The 21,291-nt window shown below is 31.2% G+C and overlaps 4 protein-coding genes across 6 annotated transcripts in view; 2 read left to right on the top strand and 2 right to left on the bottom strand.

The window, feature by feature from the left end:
- Positions 1-307: 307 nt before the first annotated feature.
- Positions 308-6,985, top strand: Patr-1 (Protein associated with topo II related - 1). The gene is made up of 9 exons (XM_018453259.1): positions 308-346; positions 927-1,115; positions 3,540-3,954; positions 4,514-4,623; positions 4,703-5,193; positions 5,523-5,736; positions 5,813-6,013; positions 6,090-6,356; positions 6,651-6,985. The coding sequence occupies exons 1-9, from the start codon at positions 308-310 to the stop codon at positions 6,906-6,908; spliced, it is 2,184 nt and encodes a 727-aa protein (XP_018308761.1). The 3' UTR covers positions 6,909-6,985.
- Positions 6,986-10,328: 3,343 nt separating this feature from the next.
- LOC108725927 (nucleolar complex protein 2 homolog) lies at positions 10,329-14,195 on the bottom strand. The gene is made up of 13 exons (XM_018453242.1): positions 14,068-14,195; positions 13,681-13,897; positions 13,374-13,609; positions 13,185-13,291; positions 13,009-13,115; positions 12,772-12,926; positions 12,455-12,682; positions 12,199-12,387; positions 12,012-12,131; positions 11,802-11,933; positions 11,502-11,717; positions 10,984-11,407; positions 10,329-10,351 (listed from the first exon to the last, which is right to left on the bottom strand). Exons 2-13 carry the CDS (start codon positions 13,856-13,858, stop codon positions 10,329-10,331), a joined length of 2,115 nt encoding a protein of 704 aa, XP_018308744.1. The 5' UTR covers positions 13,859-13,897; positions 14,068-14,195.
- Positions 14,196-14,676: 481 nt separating this feature from the next.
- LOC108725934 (Regulator of cullins 2) overlaps positions 14,677-21,291 on the top strand; it is a 52,913-nt gene continuing 46,298 nt past the window's right edge. The window contains exon 1 of the mRNA XM_018453253.1: positions 14,677-15,037. Within this exon, the coding sequence (XP_018308755.1) occupies positions 14,884-15,037 (154 nt within the window). The 5' untranslated portion in view covers positions 14,677-14,883. The remainder of the gene's footprint in view (positions 15,038-21,291) is intronic.
- Positions 17,660-21,291, bottom strand: part of LOC108725933 (Trehalose transporter 1-1) — a 30,289-nt gene continuing 26,657 nt past the window's right edge. For all 3 annotated transcript variants that reach the window (XM_018453250.1, XM_018453251.1, XM_018453252.1), the window contains 3 exons: positions 21,001-21,174; positions 20,449-20,837; positions 17,660-20,250 (listed from right to left, as the gene is read on the bottom strand). In XM_018453250.1, the coding sequence (XP_018308752.1) occupies positions 19,669-20,250; positions 20,449-20,837; positions 21,001-21,174 (1,145 nt within the window). In that variant the 3' untranslated portion in view covers positions 17,660-19,668. The remainder of the gene's footprint in view (positions 20,251-20,448; positions 20,838-21,000; positions 21,175-21,291) is intronic.

Here is a 21,291-nt window from a genome sequence, read left to right as displayed (position 1 = left end):
ATGAATTATTTAGATTTATTTCTAAATTATGTACATACCTTGCTGGTGTTGCAATTAATTATTTCGTTTGAGCGATTCCCATTTTTGATTCGTCACGATGCGCGGAAAAAATTCGCTGAAATCCGCGTTCGCTCATTGCTCAGTGCGCACTTCGTCCATTGCGCATTCGCCTTTCTCGAGTCTCCCGACTGACGTTAGCCGCGAGCACTCGCGAGTTACGGCATGGCCGCCATGGGAGCTAATGCCTCGCGTTGCTACACTTGACGTTTAGTTGGAACATGTCATTTTGCAGATTTCATTTTCACAAATGGCAGACACTTTTTTCGGTTTCGATACCACGCTCGGAGTAAGTACGGAAACGTATCGTTCGATCGCGCGCGGCTCGGCCCGTTTTTGTGCGACAATTCCAACAGGACACGCGATCGTGAATCTTTCCCGATAAACAGTCGCGTCGCGGCACATCCGTACTTGCGAGAGCAAGTTTTGTTTTTCCGCCGACACTTGGTAGCCTTGATCTGAAGCAATGCATTTCGCGTATTTGCTTGCCTTCGATTGCATATTGTCCATAGCGCGCCCCCTCTTCCTCTAAAAAATGATAAAATCGTTCCTCCACAGGGTTATATTACGTCGTCTAACCTCATTTGTTTTCGTCATAAGGGTCACTAACATCGAGCATCGCGGATCCCGGTCGAATTTGTTGACAAATTTGCGCGTACCATCTTAATTAAAGTTTCATCAATTTGAGTCTGATGTTGCATAAGAAATATCGTCGCTGCAAAACGTGGCTATGACTTTTGTAATCACTTTTTACAAGTCTTTATTTCTCAAAAATCCTTGCTGATTTTTTTCTTATCTAATTTATGTTATGTTACGTTTGATACTCTTCCACGTTTCAGTAATAATTATTATTCGCTTGATATAATTAGGAGAACAATCTAGAAGATGGTCTGGAATGTCCATTGGAAGAAGATGAACTTGAAGAGGAGTATGATGCGCTGAATGATGAAACATTTGGTCCCGATGCTGCTATTGGTGATTGGGAAGAAGATCATGAGAAACTTGCCGAAATTACTGAATCAAATCGCCTTCATAATCAGAGTGCATCAAATAAAAAGGTATGCTGCCATTCAAGATCTTTATAGCTTTTGTTAGAGACCTAGTGGGCTCTTCTGCAAATATATAGACTATAAGCCATTTATATATATATATATATATACCTAAGCTTTAAATCTTAACAAATTGACCAATCATAGTCGATTATTTTTTTGATATTCAACTATGACTGATCAATTAATTTTTTATGGCTTAAGACTTAAAGCATAAGTAATGGCTTATTGCAGATTGTGTATGTGTGTGTTTAACGCCAGTTCCAAATGATCTATTAGAAGAGGTTATTACGCTTATTCCAAAGTTACTTTCAGTAATTTACTATTGCCTTTCGAGAAGTGAAGATCAAATGAAATCTGATATATATATATATATATATTATAAGTGGATTTGAACCCCTAGGTTTTTGTACAGAGATCAGACGTTCAACTTTTTATATCATAATCATCATACAAGATACTATTTCCTTTACTTACATTTTACAAATTGTTAAAGTTTGATGATATGAAATCATAAGTGTTTAGCTGTCACAAGTTAGATTTATTTTGATAAATTATTAGAGAAGCAAATATAAATTATTTATACATCATAAGAATTTGTCATAAAAGTATCATCATTATTGTTATGCTATAATTGTTATTGGAATGTTACATTTAAAATATTATTTCGAGCTGTTATTTTAAGTTCCATAGAAACAATTCAGCAATTGTTTTTGCAAATAAAAGAATATATACACTCAACAGCAAAATTAAAGTATCATCTATTTTACCCCCCAAAATAGGCAAATTTCAAGATAGTATAACTTGAAATTTCAATTTACGGGTACAAATGGAAATCCGTCAAATCTAAAAATTTTGAACGAACTTTACAAAATTCCATGTCTGAATTAAAAATAGTAAATAAATTCTATTTACAGCTTTCGAAAGAGTGAATCTTTACCTTTAATTTGCTTTTTTATAAAGCTTTGTACAATTTTTTTTGCCGAGTTATTCAACATTGAAGTAAAAGGGATCGTTTTTGCTTCAATGTTGAATAAATTGATTTTCCTTCAAGATGCTTTTACACTAGAAAATTAATTGGTGTACTTTGCTAATGCCGGCGGCACATTCATAAAAAGTTTTTCAAAATGCAATAAAACGGCAAAAAATTGAAAATCATTTTTCAATGAGCTAGTTTGAAGAGCGATCTTTAATTCATGCTAATTTGAGCCGTAAAAAATTTTTTCGCATCTCCATAGAATCGTTTGACTTTGCAAAATTTTCGAGGTTTAAATCCTTGTTGAATTTTCAATTTAATTTTCTAGTGTAAAAGTATCTTGGAGGAAAATCAATTTTGAAAATTAAAAGTAGAGTCTTTTCCCTTAAAAATAAGAGAGAGAAGAGAGAGAGAGAGAGAGAGCCCACGGAGATTATTTTACGAATTTTTTTCACAACGTTACCATAGTTCAAATATCGATAATCTTTTTAGTAAAAATTTGATGATCCTTTAAAAGTTTACAAAGCTCCATGGTGTGAATTAAAAATCACATAAAAATTTGGTTTACGTCTTTCAAAAGCGTGAATCTTTAATTTGGTTTTTTATTAAGCGTTGTATGATCTTTTTTCACGGAGTTATTCAACATTGAAGCAAAAATGATCCCTTTTACTTCAATGTTGAATAACTCGGCAAAAAAAAATCGTACAAAGCTTCATAAAAAAGCAAATTAGAGGTAAAGATTCACTCTTTCGAAAGCTGTAAACAGAATTTGTTTACTATTTTTAATTCAGACCATGGAACTTTGTAAAGTTCGTTCAAAATTTTTAGATTTGACGGATTTCCATTTGTATCCGTATAATTCCGTAAAATGTCAGTCAAATTGAAATTTCAAGTTATACTATCTTGAAATTTGCCTATTTTGGGGGGTAAAATAGATGATGCTTTAATTTTCTGTTGACTGTATATATATACACACACACACACATATATCTGCAATAAATTAATGAAAATATTTTAATAATATTAATAAATGTCTCTTGAATGCTCTCTATTTTAAACTTGTATTGAAATTAATTATATTGTGCCATTTGAATTTTTAAATTAAAATGTAGGTAATGTTGACGCGATAAAACTAATCAAATGTTTTATCCAACAATTATCTGTGACTAGTTCAAAGAAGACAATCGATGAAAATAATCTTTCAACGTAACATACATAAATATCTTGCTAGATATTTTTGTTTATTTTGAACTTTGAAAAGAAATTCATTATTCAGTAATGATATGATTGATTTCATAAATCTTTATATAAATATAACTTGTAAATAATCTTATAACATATTTCATTAAAAGCGTGCTTTTTATTTGTCTTTTTATTATTATATTTAAATTTTTAAACAAATCAATAATTCCATGTATTAAATCTTGAACTTTATATATGCTTTATATTTTTTACAGTCTATTTCTAACATAAATATCGAAGATAATTTATCACATTTGGTATTGGATAAGGAAGGGATAGTTCCCCGACCTGGTGTTTGGGGTAGTCCTTTGAATTTATCTCTTCCAAAAGCTCAGCCACGATTATCTTTACCAAATGCTTGTACGGTGGAAGAGTTGGAAAGAGGGCTTATTGCAAATAGGCCGCCACCAGGTCTCAGCAAACCACAAACGCAACAACAACAGAAGAAATCTGAGGGTTCACTTCTTTTTGAGGCCCTCTCTTTGAACGAGAAACTTCAAGTTAATGGCCTACCTCCACCACGTTTTCCACCAGGATTGGGTCTACCTGGAGCACATCCAATAGTTTTACCCAATATAAGAGCACCACATCCTCAGTTGATGCAACATCCTAGAATATTAGGCTTAATTAGTAAGTATAATATTATTTATAAGTATTGTATTAAAATGTATGCAGATTTGTACAATATATATTTGCAAATTATATGTTAAGTATTCGATGAATATAAATTTCAGAACTTTTTTTTAAGTTACTTTATTTTAAGCTGGGTATATACTTAGCGAACGAATAGCGAACGCGAAAATTTGTTGTTGTTACTTGTTACATAAATACCGCACAATTGATATGTGCAGCGAACACCAAATTTGATCGAATGCTAATATTTGATGTAATCAAGAAAAGGAATAAGTTGCTTACAAACACAAACATAAATTTCCAAACACTCACGTTTGCTATTCGTTCGATAAGTGTATACCTAGCTTGAAATATGTTGCTCAATTATCAAAATTATGTATTTTATATTTCCACTTATATATCTAATTTTATTTATTATAATTAAAATGAAATATAGTTGGCTATAATTATGCTTTAATACAAAATATTATAATTCATTATAATTAAAAAGAACGACTAAATTTTTAAATTAACTCCTGGAATATTTTCTGACATTGAATATCCTTCTATTCATTAGATCAAGCTGGTACTGTGTTACGTTATCCTTCTCCACCACATTTAATGTCACATTTAATGCCACAACCAGTTCCAAGACAAGCTCTTCACGGCTCTTATGGTTTTCCTCCTGTAAGTTTCTTTTACAGATTATATATTATGATTATTACAATAAAATATTTTTTAATGCATTTTTTATATTACGTTTCAGCAACTACATCCTAATTTAGGAGGCCCACAGTTCCTTCGACCAGATCACATGATGCCTGCATTTCCTAACAACCAAACCAATCATCAGCAACACCAACATTCTTATTCACATTTAGGAAATCAGAGAAACCAGAACAGACCTTACTATCATAATGAACAACAAGCTGGACATCAACCATTTTTTAAAAATAATCAATATCCTCATCGTAATCATGACAGAAATAATCAAAGACCTTATTATCATCAAAATTATTCTCACAACATTAACGGTAATGCTTCGGGAGAATACGAACACTCAGGAAAACTTGCTATAAAAGCTCATGAGAAGCAATGGTTAATTAATATTCAATTATTACAACTTAACACAATTCAACCGTATGTTGATGATCACTATTATGTCGTATTCTGTGATAAACGGAATAAACAACATGCAAATCAAGAACAAAAAGATAAGAAGCACCATAATAATAATGGATATCACAGGGATCATAGGTATGTTTTTTATTTCTACAAAGCTTATATATTTTCTAGAATAATTTATATTTGTATTTTACATTCCTATATTTTAACGCGTGAGGATTTATATTTTTGTGATATAACACTGCAAAATATGTTTTCTACTAAATATGCGATAACGTTACTTTTTTTTATTATAATCATAGAATTTAATGATTTAAGAGAACAGTTTATAACGACCAATGAGACAACTGGAAATATCAAATATTTATTTATTCTATATACAGATTAGTTATTTATTTCTTAAAAATTATTTATTTACATGTTATTTATTAATATCCTTAATTTTTTCGCTTGACTTTTAGAGATTGGGAACCAACACCTCAAGCCGCTTCAAGATCAGCATATACGCCGGCTCAATTTGAGAATTCATTAGGCAAACTTCATTGCAGTAGTGTGACAGCACCTCGTAAACTTATCGATATGGATGTCGTATCAAATAACGACTCTCAATCTACTCCTCAGTCTCAACAGAAGGACACTAAAAAAACACGACAATTACTTCTTGAAATTGAGAGAGTACTGTCGTATTCTAATATAATTAATAAAATAAATAATTCAATGATGTATTCTTTATTAATGTTATTCTTTATAGCTGTTTACACTTCAATTCAAGCTTGAAGATCTGAGTAATCCGCTCGCTTTAATTCCGGAATCTCAACAGCAACAGGAAGGGGAATCTGAAGTAAATACGACTAAAACTGAACCGGAATTGATAAACATGATTTTAACATGTATGCAACAGTTAATACAAGATGATAAATTAGCTAGTATGCTAAGTATTCGAAAAGGAAAGGTAATTTAAAGGATAAGAGATGAGACTTAAAATTTTATTATTTTCAGTACCTTATATTATATTTATATGTTAATAGACGTTACTACTGCGTTTTTTACCTCACCTGAATGTGACAGAATATAGTAAGCAGTTGAGAGAATTGTGGACTGCGATATTTAAAGGATTAGCCGTGATAGGCCGTAGAGATTGTCATATATTAACAGATTTTTATTCCGAATTTCGAAGATGGCTTGATGCTGTGAAAGATTTTGATACTATATTGCGATTAGCAAGAGCATTATCCGACTCTGCTACTAATCATCCTGTTAAAAATAATAGCTTAACTTTTGCTCTTCTGAATAAGGTTAGTTTTATATATATATAAGAAGTACAGTATGTGCCAAAAAAATGCGACTCTTTTAATCACTATTATGTTTGCTGAGTGTGACACAGTAACGCAGTGATGCAATTAAAGGAAATCATATCGAATAAATATTTGGTAGGACAAAATACTTGTGTTATAATCAAATTTGCCTCCGTCTACTCACTTTATTTAACTAAATCGACAACTGAAGTGTTAGATGTGAGTCGCATTTTTTTGGCGCATACTGTATATATACATAAAACGCAATAATTTTATTTATTATTGTTCTTTCAGTTTGGTGTGTCTGCAATAGCAGCGATGCTTGAGCAAGTTGAACAATTGTGTGACACAGATGACTCCTTGCCTTCTGAATGGTCAACTTTTGTAGTGACGATAGTTGAATTGATTGGTGACTCGCCACCCTGTGTTGCACCTTGTCAACCAATTACTACAAATACGCTCAAGAAACATCTGAATCGGATTTCCAGTTTAAAACTAGAAAGGTATACAGCGCTAGCGTGCTTGTTGACTGATGCCAATCCTTTACGATAGTCTAACGTTGACAAATTACACTTGAGTTTTTTTTTAAGGTTCGTCTTTTTTAACGTGCAAAAAATAAATTATGCTAAAAAAAAAGAATGATACATACAGACAAATATTTTAATATAATTACTAATGTTATTGAAACATCCATTGTGTATGATAATATTTCTAAATAGATGCCATGATTTTACAAAGTAGATTAAGTATCTGATGCGAAATATTAAAGAAAAAAAGAATAAAATTTATATATATATATTATATATAAATAGAAATATTGAAAAAATTCTGATGCACAATGACGTTTCTTATATAATATCATTTTTCATTGTATATTTTGTAAACAATAATCAGTTTAAACTCATAATTGCTAATATGACGAATTACAATATCAGAAGAAACAGCATTAGATAAAGTAATAGAAATTGCATGCCAATAATCCTTTTAATGGCTTTTTAAAAATTTAGTAAACTTGGATTTCTACTTTATGTAAAATTGGTATCTAACTTTCATCGTAAGACACTTGAAGTTATCATAATGCATTTCATTTGTAACAATTAAAAATATTGATCTATTTCCTTTATAAAATATATTGTATATAATGAAGTAAGTGAAAATGATAATTTCGAATGCCTTACCATGTATCAAACTGCACATCCTGTTTTCTTATTTGCTATATTTCGTATTTCTTTTAATTTATGTATTTTAATTTTAATTTGTTTAAAAGTAGACTAATTGAAATTTAAATTATTTTGGCTACATAACGTATCAATCTTTTTATATAAGGATTTTATATCCTATATAGAAATATAGTGATATTTTACGTGTATTAAGAAAGCATTTTTCTCTATTTCTTCGTAAAATGAATTTTTTTCAATAACATCTTTTATTATACATGTAGGATAATTGCGTTTACATTAGCTTTTTAATTTATGCTGTTAAATGTATCTTTTAAAGTTTGGTTTTATGTATAGTTTGCAATTATGTATGCATATGAATATTATACACAATGACATTTATGGAAAATAAGATGGGATGTGTAAGTTTTCTCTTTTGTTTATATGAAAAACAGATATCTATGTTAATATACATACATTACATATTGTTGTAAATGAAATCAATAGCACTAGAAAAAGAAAAGAATTTGCTATCAGTGTACAGATGACTTATATTTTGGAAATAAAAACAGATAATCATTTACACTGCACTGTTAAGATGTAATAACAGAGATGAGAGTAAACAATTGCATAAGGTAGTTATCAGCAGCAGAATTGTAGTAGTCTTTTTATAACGTTTGTATTATACATTAAGTACTAAAATTAAATTTCTATTAGTTCGAACATCAGAAGCATGTGACAACATGATCTAGTTTTAAACACAATTATAGATTCATCAATTTAGGAAGTGTGGTCTCTTTCTTTTCTTATCTTTTTGATATAAAATAGTTGTTGTAAGTCAGACACACACAATCTTGTGATTGCATAATGAAAGGAAGAGAGAAAGAAAGGAGATTCTGTAATTGCAATGTGTGTTTGCAGTACCGTAAGAATTTTTAAAGATAATCTAAAGTGTTGTATGAGATGACATGGCCTTTAGAGAGTACTAAATGAAATGATTACTTTTTATCGCAGTTTAACTACAACTTTGTTTATGTACTTCTAACTTGTATATAGACTGATATTACGATACGTGAGAATGATAAATGCATTTTGTAATCAAATACAGAAATATTTCAGTTTCTGACATGTCTCATGGCGTAATAATAATATTTTGCAAAAACGATTTTCAAAGTTACAGTTTCTTGTTACTAGTTTGTAGTCTTAACAAGTGTAATAATGATTATCAACTCGAGTAGTATTTTTGAGTTGCATAAACATTTTATGAAGAAGTTATTAAAACCATGAAAGCGTCGCACGCCGTTTTGTAAAAGTATAATTCAAATTTAGTTACAAATATTTTTCGCGCCAGTTTTTTTTAACGTAATTCGCTTTACTATCATTAGTTAGACCAGTAAAAGTTAACTTAAGATACTGCAGCATTTCAGTCGGTTACATTTATATAAGTTTATTACGTTATCATATATAAACACACGTTATATCAGTGCGATTAGCTTGTACGATTTAAATAATACATAACAAACATGTTACATGATTTTCCTATTTCTAACTATTAGATAACATCATAAATACAGTTCTGATGATTATTAATTAGATGAATTGAATGAATTGAACAAAAGACGAACCAAACGAATACTCGCCTATTAATGCTTACAAATGATTTATTAATATATATATAATTCAAAATTTTGCTAATTAGTCTCCTCATTAATATTAGCCTTTCTCATTATTACCGAGCTGACAAAGAGAAATAAAGTCTACGTTTTTACGCAATGCTGAAACTCTAAGAGGATACATAATTGATCCCATTGATCTGTAAACAAAGATGCATGTCTGAGAAGCCCAAAAAGGTTACATTACATTCTTTTTACTATGTAACTATGGGCTCGCACTTCTTTAGGGTAAACTTAATTGTAGGTGCAGTGTATTTATGAATTGTTTCAAATACTATGAATTTTTAAATAATTTTATGATTAAAGGAAAAAAACATGCGTTTTAGAATATAATCTTTATTTTATTTTAAATGCTTAAACTTCGCCCTGTCAATTTATATGTTAGAAGACATTAGGCGATTATTAATGAGTATACTATTTTTTCTTAAGGGCTATTAAAAATATGTATATATTTTATGAGAATATATGCATATATTAATAAAGCAATATGCCCTTCTTACTCGTTCATATAATATTAATAAAGCTTAGTTTGTTTCTTTTTTTCTTTTCTTTATCACCGTCATTCATATTCGTCACAATAACTTATATATTATATTTGCAGTTTTTTTTCATTTTTATCTCAACATCAATTGTTACAAAACAGACATTGTTTCAATGTTATATTGCTGTTGCTAATGCACTAGTTGTACCAAAAAATTCATCGTAGCACAGCATAAAATGATATGAATTAAAATCTATTCAATTTGTATAGCGACAAAAATTTTATTGTCAACGCGAGTAGTCTGTATGCTAATCACATATATATATATATACACATATACATTTATCTGTTCCAATACGGATATGAATTATATCACAATATTGTATAATGAGTTATGTCCCATATTCTGTTTGTATCATCATGCAAATTGAAACTTGCTAAACTAAAAAAAAATAGAGCATGCAACAACGTCTTCTTGTAAAGTAGGTAAAACGATTAGAGCGAAAATTGTGCGTTTGCTTTTTGTGTCATTAAAGATATATTTTTATAAAAACGATATGTTTATTATGTTTAGAAACGAAACAAATGTAATGGAATGCTATAAAAAAAACGAACGTTGAATTAATTTAAGAATTTTCATAGTTTATCATCATTACGTCTATTACGTACTTGTCAGTGATATGCCTGTATATTAAAAAAATTGATTGTAAATTTATAACACAGTCTGAAGATATAATTGTAGCTATTGTGTATGTACAGAATTGATCTAATTTGAAATCAAAGTCTTAAATAAATGTTTTGCATCCTACGTATCTTTCGTATTTTTTTCATATAAAATTATCTTTTATATTCTTATTATTATATACATTACAACATTCATTGTATATAAAATTTATAGTTTTATTAAAATTATAATTTTTAAAAATATACACGTTACACACATGAAGTATTTCTTTCTTCAACAGGCTTATACATAAAAGATATTGAATAAAAAAATTTTTATCGAGAGATCTGGTCATACCTCGTGCAACATATACGCGTGACATCTGTATAATAATCAGAATTATTATACACATATAAGTAAATTACTATAGAAGGGATGTATTTATATTAAATGTAAAGATAATAACTCTAAAATTCATATTTAGATATAAAAATACATATATTCCCAGACAGCATACAACGTACATTGGATATACCATATAATTGTTAACTCCAAAGTCCAGAGTGATCTTATCCTTATTTTTAATTTCAATCATCATAGTTTATGTTAATGTTTGTATTTTTTTTTTCAGCAAATTTTCATTATTGTTGACTATTTTTTTTCTTGTTTTTCTTGATTTTTTTCTTCAATTGTTTTTCTGCTCTTATTTCAGATCCCGTTTCTTTCACCTGAAATTTAAATTCATCTTCGCTATCTTCTGCATTCTGCTCATCTAATTTATATTTCATTGATTTTCTCCCAACGGGTACGTTGAATTCTTCTTCGTTCTTCGTAAGAAGTTTAAGCTTTTGGGATTTATGAAGTTTAACGCAAGAAGAATAGAATTTGGCTATTGTTGTATCATCTGTCTTCATTCTGTTTTCCCAATTTGTAATCTCTGCCATATTTTTTAAGTCTATTACTGCTTTACTACGCTCGGTCTCGATGTGTTTTCTATTTTCTTCAATCATATTTAGAAGCAGTTTCATTTTCTTGTAATAAATTGCCACATGACATTTCTCCAAAAATTTTTTTAACTACAAAATAAAATACATTGATTTAATATTTTAGATATATCTAATAATACAAATTACTTCTGGTTTTTAAAAATTTTGTTTCTTTTTAGAATACCTGTGTTATACAAGGTGTATAGAGTTCTGGAAAATATATTTTATGACTTTCACTTGCCGCATGTTCCAGTACAAGATGATAAATAGTTTCAATAATACTATCTTTGAAGCCATTTTCTATAAATTGTGATTTCGATATTCTCAAAATGCAAACAAGGGATACAGGTTTCATTATAATTGTTTTATGCCTTTTATTAAAATTATAAGACTCCAGTATCTAAAAAGAAAAATTTGATACAAAATGATAATATACTCTACGTCTCTATAATTACAATTATCGTTAAAAATTTGAAAGCAATACCTCGAGAAGAAACGGCAAAATAGGTATGAACGTTCCGGTTTCTTTAGAAATGGTTATTAACATTTCTAAACAATGGAATCGCAATGGATAATATTGCGCAGTTGGATTAATTTTTATTGTTCCTATAATAATCTATAAAAAATTAAAGCATTTTTTACTGAATTATTACATTACTTTTATTGCTTAAATTTAGTTTAAAGTATTTAGTACCTGAACTACGGGATATAACAACGATCGCAAAATTGATTTATCCTTTGACTTGGTTATTAATTCTGTCCAAAAGCGCAAGGAATTTATATACTGCCAATTATATACAGCCTGAAGATTTTTCTGAAAATAATCTTAGATATTACTAATAAATTTTGTAAAAAATATATAATTGCTATTTGACAATTACCTTTTTTTTTAATGTTACAGCATTTCTTAAATCAATCGCTAATTGCCTGATATGTAAAAAGGCATGACTATATGAAGTATTATGGTCAAGCAGATAAATCTCGAGCAAAGATTGTCTCATGAAATTTATTTCTGGTAATATGTTGAGTGAAACAAATTTCACAGTTTGAACGTATTTCTCATACATAGTCTACAAAAAACCTTTAATGATGCCAATGTTTGCAAATATTTTCTTTTTCATATCATATGGATCTTACCTCTAATAATTCCTCAAGTACGAATTCTTTGCTAGTTGCAATATACAAGATATTTAAAAAGGCTGTAATACGAACAGTTTCTTCTGTAGCTGACCACAGCTTTAATAAGATTCTTAACAATGATTTAATTGAAGATGAGAATGATTGGAAGTAAGGCAACATTTGACGAAGATGCTTTAGAAGCACTGTGAGAATAGCACTATTGGACAATGCTATACTTTGCAATAACTGTGAAACAGATATATTTATTAACATACATTATATATATATATGTTTGTGTGCGTGACAAAGATAAAAAAAGGATTACCTATACATACTTTAATCAGATCTGATAAGTATAATTTCAAAATTTTTTGTATTTCTTCAAATTTTCTAGATTTATATGCTTTCTGCGATTCTGCATCCAGCTTCAGAAAACGTTTAAATGTATCAGGCAAATGCGTTATACATAATTGTACCACGCCATTAAATGCTAAACATAATTTTTGATAGATTTAATATACAATTATTTGAAAAATAATTAATGATTTAAGATAAAATAAAACAAAACTAACTTGCACTTCCTTCTATTTTATATTGCGTGATTGTATCTGATGATACTGTAACATTATTCAAAGCTGCATGAAAGGCCTCTATAACACATTTAATTGTATTAATTGATCTAAAAAGAATAATGCACGGTTATTACTTTGTTATTAATTCAATATAAAATAAACGAGAAAAAACTCACTTATCAGTTTGTATTTCTTGTTGCCAAGTTTTCAATAATTGCATAGTAATTTTTTTAGAGTTACTTTTGGTTTCTTCTAGTGAAAGATCGCTATCGTAGCTAGCAACCTGGATATTTAATATTATTAAAAAGTATATTTAAGTAATATTATTAAAAAAATACTTAAAATTATATTTATAAAAAACATACCTCTAGATTTTCATTAGAAATGTGCCCATCGTCCAAGTCTACTGAAGAATTATCATCATCGTCATCTGATACTCCAAAATCCAAAAGATTTTTATCATTTTCTTTCATATATTTGTAAAAATCAGGATCGGTATCTTGCAATTTCATTAATGAATTTTTATGTTCTGCAGGATTCAAGTTGCTTTCGCTATGATCGCTATCACTATAATTACTATCAAGCTGTTCGGTATCTTCATCTATGTAAAAGAATATCATAAAGTTGAAGTTGTACCTAAAATATCAAACAAATTCTAATATTTTGAATCACCTGTGTTTTCATCTGTTTCATCACTATCATATATATCACTATTTGCATCATTTTCGAAATCTTGTTCAAAGAACTCTTCCGTAGTTAATTTGCTCAAATTTATTTTCTTTTTTTTATTAACTGCTGTCTTTTTTTCTGATGACTTAAGAGGTCCTTGCTTCATTTTTTTCCTTTTCATTTTTAAGATAAGTAAACTTCTTTGATTAGCTCAATTAATCTAGGAAAAATTATTATAGATAAATATAGATTTTGAATACAGAATATGATTAGAATATGACCAACATGTGAGCGAGAGAGACAAGATATAAGCACGTGCATAACCTTTCTCACTTTTTTATTTTCAAGTAGTAACAATTATATATATAATAGAAGTTTTGCTCTTCTTACCTGTATTCTTTACTTTATTGAATTATTCACACATAAAAACATTAAATATACATTTATAAATTTATTTTGCAATTCAATTTTTCGACGCTTCATGCAATGTCAATAATGGTCGCGTTCAGCAGACTCAACTGTTGCGGAGCGGATCAATGGTCGCGTTCAGCAGACTCAACTGTTGCGGAGCGGATCAATGAGCTCTCGCTGCTATTGGATGATCTAAAAGAATACACCAATAGCAGTGAGCGCTCACGGATCCGCTCCACACAGTTGAGTCTGCTGAACGCGACCAATGTGATACGTAGTTCATCATTTTATAAAATTGATGTTGGTGTCGCTAGTGTACGGCAGTGAATTTTTAAACTCAGCCAAGATAAGTCACATACCTTCTAAAACTTTTAGAGTGAATTATTACACTCTGAAAAGTGAAATCTCACTCAGGATTGAAAATGGAGCCACTTTTATTCAAGACTGGCTTTATTTTTTTATAGAGTGAGATTCCACACCAAAGAATTTAGCGAATATGCATTCATCTAGTGTCGCGCATGCGCGGGAGTTTCCGGGTTCCGTAACCGGTGCAAAGCATGGTGGAAATACGTATTTCCACCATGTGTGCAAGGTACAAGTGGCACAATTAGGGAATTAGGCACGACGGCCGCGACTACGTCGACTACCGTCACTGGCCACTGTCACTGTGCGTGTGTCACAGACGTCACAGTGTGTGGAGTGTGGAGTCGCGCATCTAACTGATTCATGATTGATCGGATCGCGTTTATCTCCTCGCGTTGTTTCACGTTCCGCTAGCATTTCTAACCTCAAACCATGGGCGATTCCGAACAAGACCCGGGTGACCGAATCGATGGCGACAATCAGAAGAACGATAAGATGTTTACTCTGAAGAAATGGAACGCCGTGGCCATGTGGAGCTGGGACGTCGAGTGTGACACCTGTGCCATATGCAGAGTCCAAGTTATGGGTAAGCTGTTTTGGTTATGTTTTTGTCAACTCTGCACCGTTTCGCCCTTGGTTTCGCTTTCCCGCTATTTTATCCATTTCGCTCCGTTACGGAAAACGTTGCGTTACGTCAATCATATAATCACGCTGACATTCATACAGTAAGAATTAATTAATTTATATTTTTTATTCCAGAACAACAATAAAATGTGTTATTTATGTCCATTTCTACCAATGTAGATTTACTTTAATCTCGGTTTAACTTTTTGCTCTTCATCTTTTTCTAATTCTAAAAATTAGAAAAAAGTTAAATTGAGATTAAAGTTAATATATATTGTTAGAAAGGCATGTTATCATGTTATATCCCAATAATGCAAAATTTTTGTTGGCATTTTATGCCAATAATATACATACATAATATGTAAACAGAATATGATGACGCATCAGAAATCAACTAGAAATCAACCAGAATCTGTTATTTCCTAATCATAATGGAACATATAGATGAATGTATAATTAACTTTCATCTCGATTTAACCTATTGTTTATTTTTTCTAATTCTTAGACTTAAGAAAGACAAAGAGTTAAATCTAGATTATGATAAATTTACATTAGTAGAAACTTGGGTATAAGAAATTTATGTATAAGTAACACAATTTGCCGTTGTGCTTTTTAATAAAAAAATATCAATTAATTCTTACTACATGATCATGATTTATATTATTAACTCGCTAGAATTTACGATAAACACTTTACAAAATATGTTTTTGATACATTTGACTATGTGAGCTATTGTGCCTTACCTATTTATTTGTGATACAATGTCTTTGAGTGCGTCCTTTTTCACACAAAGTGTGCATGCTGTATCATTTTATCCTTCTTTAATATTTGGTGAACAACAAGGATAAAATGATACACGATATGCATTATGCATGAAACTGAATGCACTCTTCATAAACAACTTAAGTTATATCATTTTTTATAAATTCAAATGTGTGTATGACATCAACACGAGTTACAAAGAATCTCCATGTTATTATTTATTGTATAATGATTGTGAAATGCTTACTTTTGGTCGAGTCATATGAGATTATATTTATTTAAAAAAAACTGCTTTTTATTTAGATTTAATTTTTCAAGAACTTTTCTATTTTGATTTATGAATTTTTTCACTATATATCATGTGGCATTTTTATATATAAATTTTATTCTTATTTAATTGGTAATTGCTTTTATAATTACGCGTCTTTGTCTAATAGAAAAATTGAATAACATTGCTAATATAATATTATTATATAAAAATATTAAAAGGGAAGGATAAAAAATTGAAGTAACAGTTTTACATAAATCTATCATTTTATATATATATCTGTAGATAGTCTTAAAATTATACCACATAATAACTTATAAATTATTCGTAAACTTAACATGAGTATTAAATTATCAAAAATATTCCGCCATCTTCATTGTGCTTTGGCAAATAGTTTATGAATAAGCGGCAGGTATTACTTACAGTAGCAACAAATATAAACAGTAAATATAAGAAACAAAGAAATGCCATGATTGGTCGTTGTACTACGAAGGAGAGTAATAACGTACTCAACTCTCATATAAAACAAGATATTGTGCACTTATTGCTTTACATGATATCAAAGTGAGTTGTACATTGAACTTCGCACAATCGCAAAGGAATGGTCTTTTGTTCGAACGTTTATTTTCACAATTTCAAAATGAGACTTCGCCATGGATTTTGTTCGAGCGGTACTTTTACGCGAATGTTAAAATAAGATTTCGCGTGCTGCAAATGACATCTATTGTGTGATATTAATTGTAAAACGTTCCAATGTTCACTGCCACAGTGCTGCAAAATCTATAGTGCACATAACGTATACTAGAAAAGAACGATTTTACTAAAGTATCTAAAAATGTATCTAGAAAAAAATCTGAAAATAATTTTGTTGAGCTATTAAAATAATTACATATAGATATTTCAAGCATTATAAGTAATTTTGCAAAAAGTTTTATCATTCTAGTCAACCAATTTGAGCATCTTACATAATTATTTTAATTGCCCAACAAAATTATTTTCAGATCTGTATTTAATTAAATTTTTAAATACTTTAGCAAAAACCGTTCTTGCCGTATAGATTTTCAGTATTGGTTATGAATATCGGAACGCAACCTAGAAATGTGAGAGAGAAAAGAAACTACGAGAAACCGCATAACATTTTATCGTTCTTACATTTCTACCTATCAAACAAGATTCTCTACTAATGGAATCTTTCTATTCGGACGCACGCAACTACAAGCACACTCTGATAAACTTCTAAAATCGTATACTTGGTTTTTAACGTTTTCCAACGTATTTGTCAGTTGTCGATTATGATATGCATTTAGTTTGCACCGTGCCAAACATATTGCGAATGCACCCGGTCACATGCAGTAATTCGGAATAAACAATAAAACTTACATATTTACATTAGCTATAAGTTGTTAAATATTTCATTTCATACAGGCAATGCGAACGCTTAAAAGACATCGCAAAATACAATGCTGATGTTTTTCGAACAGTTTTTTATAGATATCCTCTAGAAATAAATTTCTTAATCAATTTTGATTTATTTAATTTTTAAATATATCTTCCTTTATGAAAAATAGATTTTTTAATGTGTACATAATTCTCTTTTTTACAATCTCAGGCGATAAATTGTTGATAACAAATATATACAAATATGTATCAATAATTTATGTAAAATATACAAATAATGTATTCCTCTATATAATATAATATCTCTCATAATAATTTACCAGCGAATTGTTCTCTATTAAATTACTTGACCGAGAACACTCGTCAGATGCTCGACGCAGCTTTACCCTAACTTTCGAACATAGGCGACTCGACTATATTACATTTGTCTGTTTTCCTCCAGCGTTACGTATTCTTACTAACTTCCTAAGCACTGTTTTCCATTTGATGACACAAATCGACACAAGCGTCGTTCTATCCTTCTTGGACATTCAGAGAGTGACAAAGATAGAACGATACTTGTGTCTCTTAAAAGGAAAGCAGCCAAGAACTTCATCTCGAGTTTATAACTACGCTTCCACTTTTCGTAATTCTTCGCTTTAAAAATATATATCTGCTATGTATTATAACGCTTAAATTATCGTACGTACATTTAAAATCACATCTCACATTGATGCAGCCGTCCGATATCAAGCATCATTAGTTTAATACGAAGATTACGATCATACTGGCTGCTGGAATCATATCGTTCCACTTACGATCAATTTTTTCAATGCTGATTAACTACAATCATAGCTCAGTTTTCATTCTTCCTCTCTATCTTTTTCTAAATTTAATCTAAAAATAAGAAAGAGGCAATAGAAAAATAATTGTTTAGTTACGACTGAAATTAACAACAATTTTTCTTGGACGTAGATAATATCACTATGGCGTGTAAATCTCTTCGACTATTTACAATTCGTAATTACTGTGACGAGAACGCGATTGATTAAACGTTATTGTCGCACGGGAAATTCGCCTCTGTTCGAAAGACCGGTTTCTTGGTCGGCATATAATGTGTGTATGTATATAGGTATATACATATGGTATATACATACATACATATAAAAATACACACATGTTACGCGTGCTTTTAATTCAAATTCAAGGTGCACGTGACGATTAATCGTATCACACAGAACCTATGCGATACCACAGCCCCACGCAAATTACGCTATAAAAAAAGAAACGCGTGCTCGCGCGCGACTAGCGTTGACCTACGCGTACATCTCTAACGACAGTATTATCTGCTATACTCTAATAGAGCAGTATTAACTTGAGGTAGGCCCTGTAGGACTGTCGGGAATAATAAGAACAATTGCAACTACACACCTAGTCAACAGCTGATAGTCACATATTTTGCCATTTCCCCGGTGGGAAAGCGTAACACATTTATATTCCACGAAGCTACTTAATTGGCCTCGCAATTTGGGTTCTCGACAAGATTGGCACTAACTTGTTAGGTCTGATCCTCGTATTGGATAGGAATATGGTTAAAGCGAAATCTGCCGAAGTTTCACGAGGCTAATTGAAGAAGCGAATGAACGAAGACAATGTGTTTTTTCTTATATCGTAAGATTCTGTTTAAAAGTACAGTCGAGGAATTATCTTAACTAACTTTTTTAAAATAGATCTTTTAATAATCTCTATTGCACTAAATTTTTCAATTGATAGAACTTTTCACCCAATTGCCTCTTCAACTTGTTTAAAGAGATGTGAATCTTATGAGAAGCACTTTTGTTCGCGTATTTATACATACTATTCAGATCTACGACCGATTTCCATCTTTTATCGATTATTTCCGAATCGCTCTCGCTCTAACTTCGTTATAACAAATATATCTCGCGAAAGGGAGCCGAAGATTTTAGAAATAAGAGTAAAGTAGGAAAAGCCAAGAAAAAAGAACAGACGCTTCTCTTTACACAGAAGAGAGAAGTATAACCTTCGAACCTGAACTTCCCTTCGAACTTCCCTTTAAGGGAAGCATATCTGTAAGGGAATCTTTCCTTTAGAAGGACATCGTAAGGAATCCTATTTTTTATTCGAACGAGTTTCTTCATCGCGAGTCGCGATCGGAAGTTCAGCAGCTAGCACGACATCGGCGTCGGTTTCATATTGGCGACTGCGCTCATCCTTCTAGTTGGACCTGTGAACCTCTTTTCGATCTCCTCGAGCGACCTGCCGCGGGTCTCCGGCACACTGACGATCACGAAGACAAAGCCCACCACGACGATTATGCCGAACATCCAGAAGGTGCCGTGCGCACCGATCACTCCTATGACATCCTCGAAGGTCTTCGTTACGATGAAGGTGCACATCCAGTTGAAGGCGGTCGCGATGCTCGCGGCGGAGCCACGGATCTTGGCGGGCAGGATCTCACCCATCATCAGCCAAGGAATAGGCCCGAAACCCAGTGAGAAACCTATCACATACACGATCAAACTGACCAGTGGCAGCCAGCCGAAGGCCGTCACGTCCACACCCATTGACTTCACGTAGAAAAATCCGCCAAGGGAGAAGAGGGTTAGAATCATCAGTATGGCGCTTATGTACAGTAGCATCTTCCTGCCCAGCTTGTCGATCACAGACGCGGCGACGAAGGTGGATATGAAATTCACTATTCCAATGATTATGGTCGAGATGTTCTCATCGATTGTGCTACCAGCGTCCTGAAAAAAAATGTTCGTTGATTATTATATGTCGGTATTATATTTCTCAAAATTAAAAAATTTATTTGGCATCTATTTCGTGCATTAGTTCATCATTTTATTTTCATGATTTGATTAGAGAATTATGTATTTAAAAATTACTGAAATATTGGACTCACGAATCAGTAGAGAAAGGTAACTGATTAATATAATACGTACTTGGAATATTTGCACCGTATAGAATATCACCGCGTTGATGCCAGACATTTGTTGGAACAGCATTAGACCCAAAGAAATGAGGAGAGGTCTGAGGTTTTTACTCTTCAGCAATTCCGAGATTATACTTTGGGAAGTATTTCGCTCACTGTCGAGGTATTCCTGATGTAATTTCTCGATCATAGTCAATTCGTCCGTTATGTCTGTGTCTTTACCGCGCAACCATTGAAGAGATTTTCGGGACATCTTTGTCTTCCCCTTGGAAATGTACCATCTTGGCGTTTCCGGAATTATGAACATCAAAATCAAGAATGGTAGTGGTAAACTCGCCCCTACCAGCGCCAGATTTCTCCAATCCAGATACATACCCGCTACGAAGCATAGTAATATTCCTGCACATTGAATATGAAACCTTTATGAATTTGTGGGACATACTTTATAAATATATTTATTTTTATAATTAAATAACATTTCCAAGTTTAATGTCATATTAGCAACGAACATACACATATATAAATCGATAGCATAAGAGGTTAACTCTTTTATTTCACTTACCGGAGTTACCAAAAACGGTAGGCATTAAACCAAGAGTACCACGCACTTCTGTCTGTATCGTTTCGCCTAAGTACACAGGTAACGCTAAAGAAGCAACGCCTACGGCAAAACCGCATAACGCACGCCCAGCCAATACCATCGGAATATTTTGAGCCATCGCGATTAAGAGCCATGCTGTAACAAGTATCACATCGTCATATAATACAATCTACTATTTACATGGAATAGTATTCAAGATATAAGGGAGAAACGACGATGTAACTAATTTAAATAATTGATGGTAGATAGTGA

Source organism: Mycetomoellerius zeteki, unplaced genomic scaffold (assembly GCF_001594055.1).
Source record: "Mycetomoellerius zeteki isolate Tzet28-1 unplaced genomic scaffold, Tzet1.0 scaffold369, whole genome shotgun sequence".
NCBI classification, from domain to species: domain Eukaryota; kingdom Metazoa; phylum Arthropoda; class Insecta; order Hymenoptera; family Formicidae; genus Mycetomoellerius; species Mycetomoellerius zeteki.
Note: the sequence above shows the minus strand (reverse complement) of the source record. Positions and strands in the feature narration are given on the sequence as shown.

Coding starts and splice junctions, on each gene's coding strand:
- LOC108725927 (XM_018453242.1), bottom strand. CDS start 13,858: ATGAAAAGGAAAAAAATGAAGCAAGGACCTCTTAAGTCATCAGAAAAA. Junction 13,610..13,680: donor TGAAACAGATGAAAACACAG/GTGATTCAAAAT, acceptor TCTTTTACATAG/ATGAAGATACCGAACAGCTT. Junction 12,388..12,454: donor TACTTGAGGAATTATTAGAG/GTAAGATCCATA, acceptor GGTTTTTTGTAG/ACTATGTATGAGAAATACGT.
- Patr-1 (XM_018453259.1), top strand. CDS start 308: ATGGCAGACACTTTTTTCGGTTTCGATACCACGCTCGGA. Junction 3,955..4,513: donor TAGAATATTAGGCTTAATTA/GTAAGTATAATA, acceptor TCTATTCATTAG/ATCAAGCTGGTACTGTGTTA. Junction 5,737..5,812: donor TACTTCTTGAAATTGAGAGA/GTACTGTCGTAT, acceptor TATTCTTTATAG/CTGTTTACACTTCAATTCAA.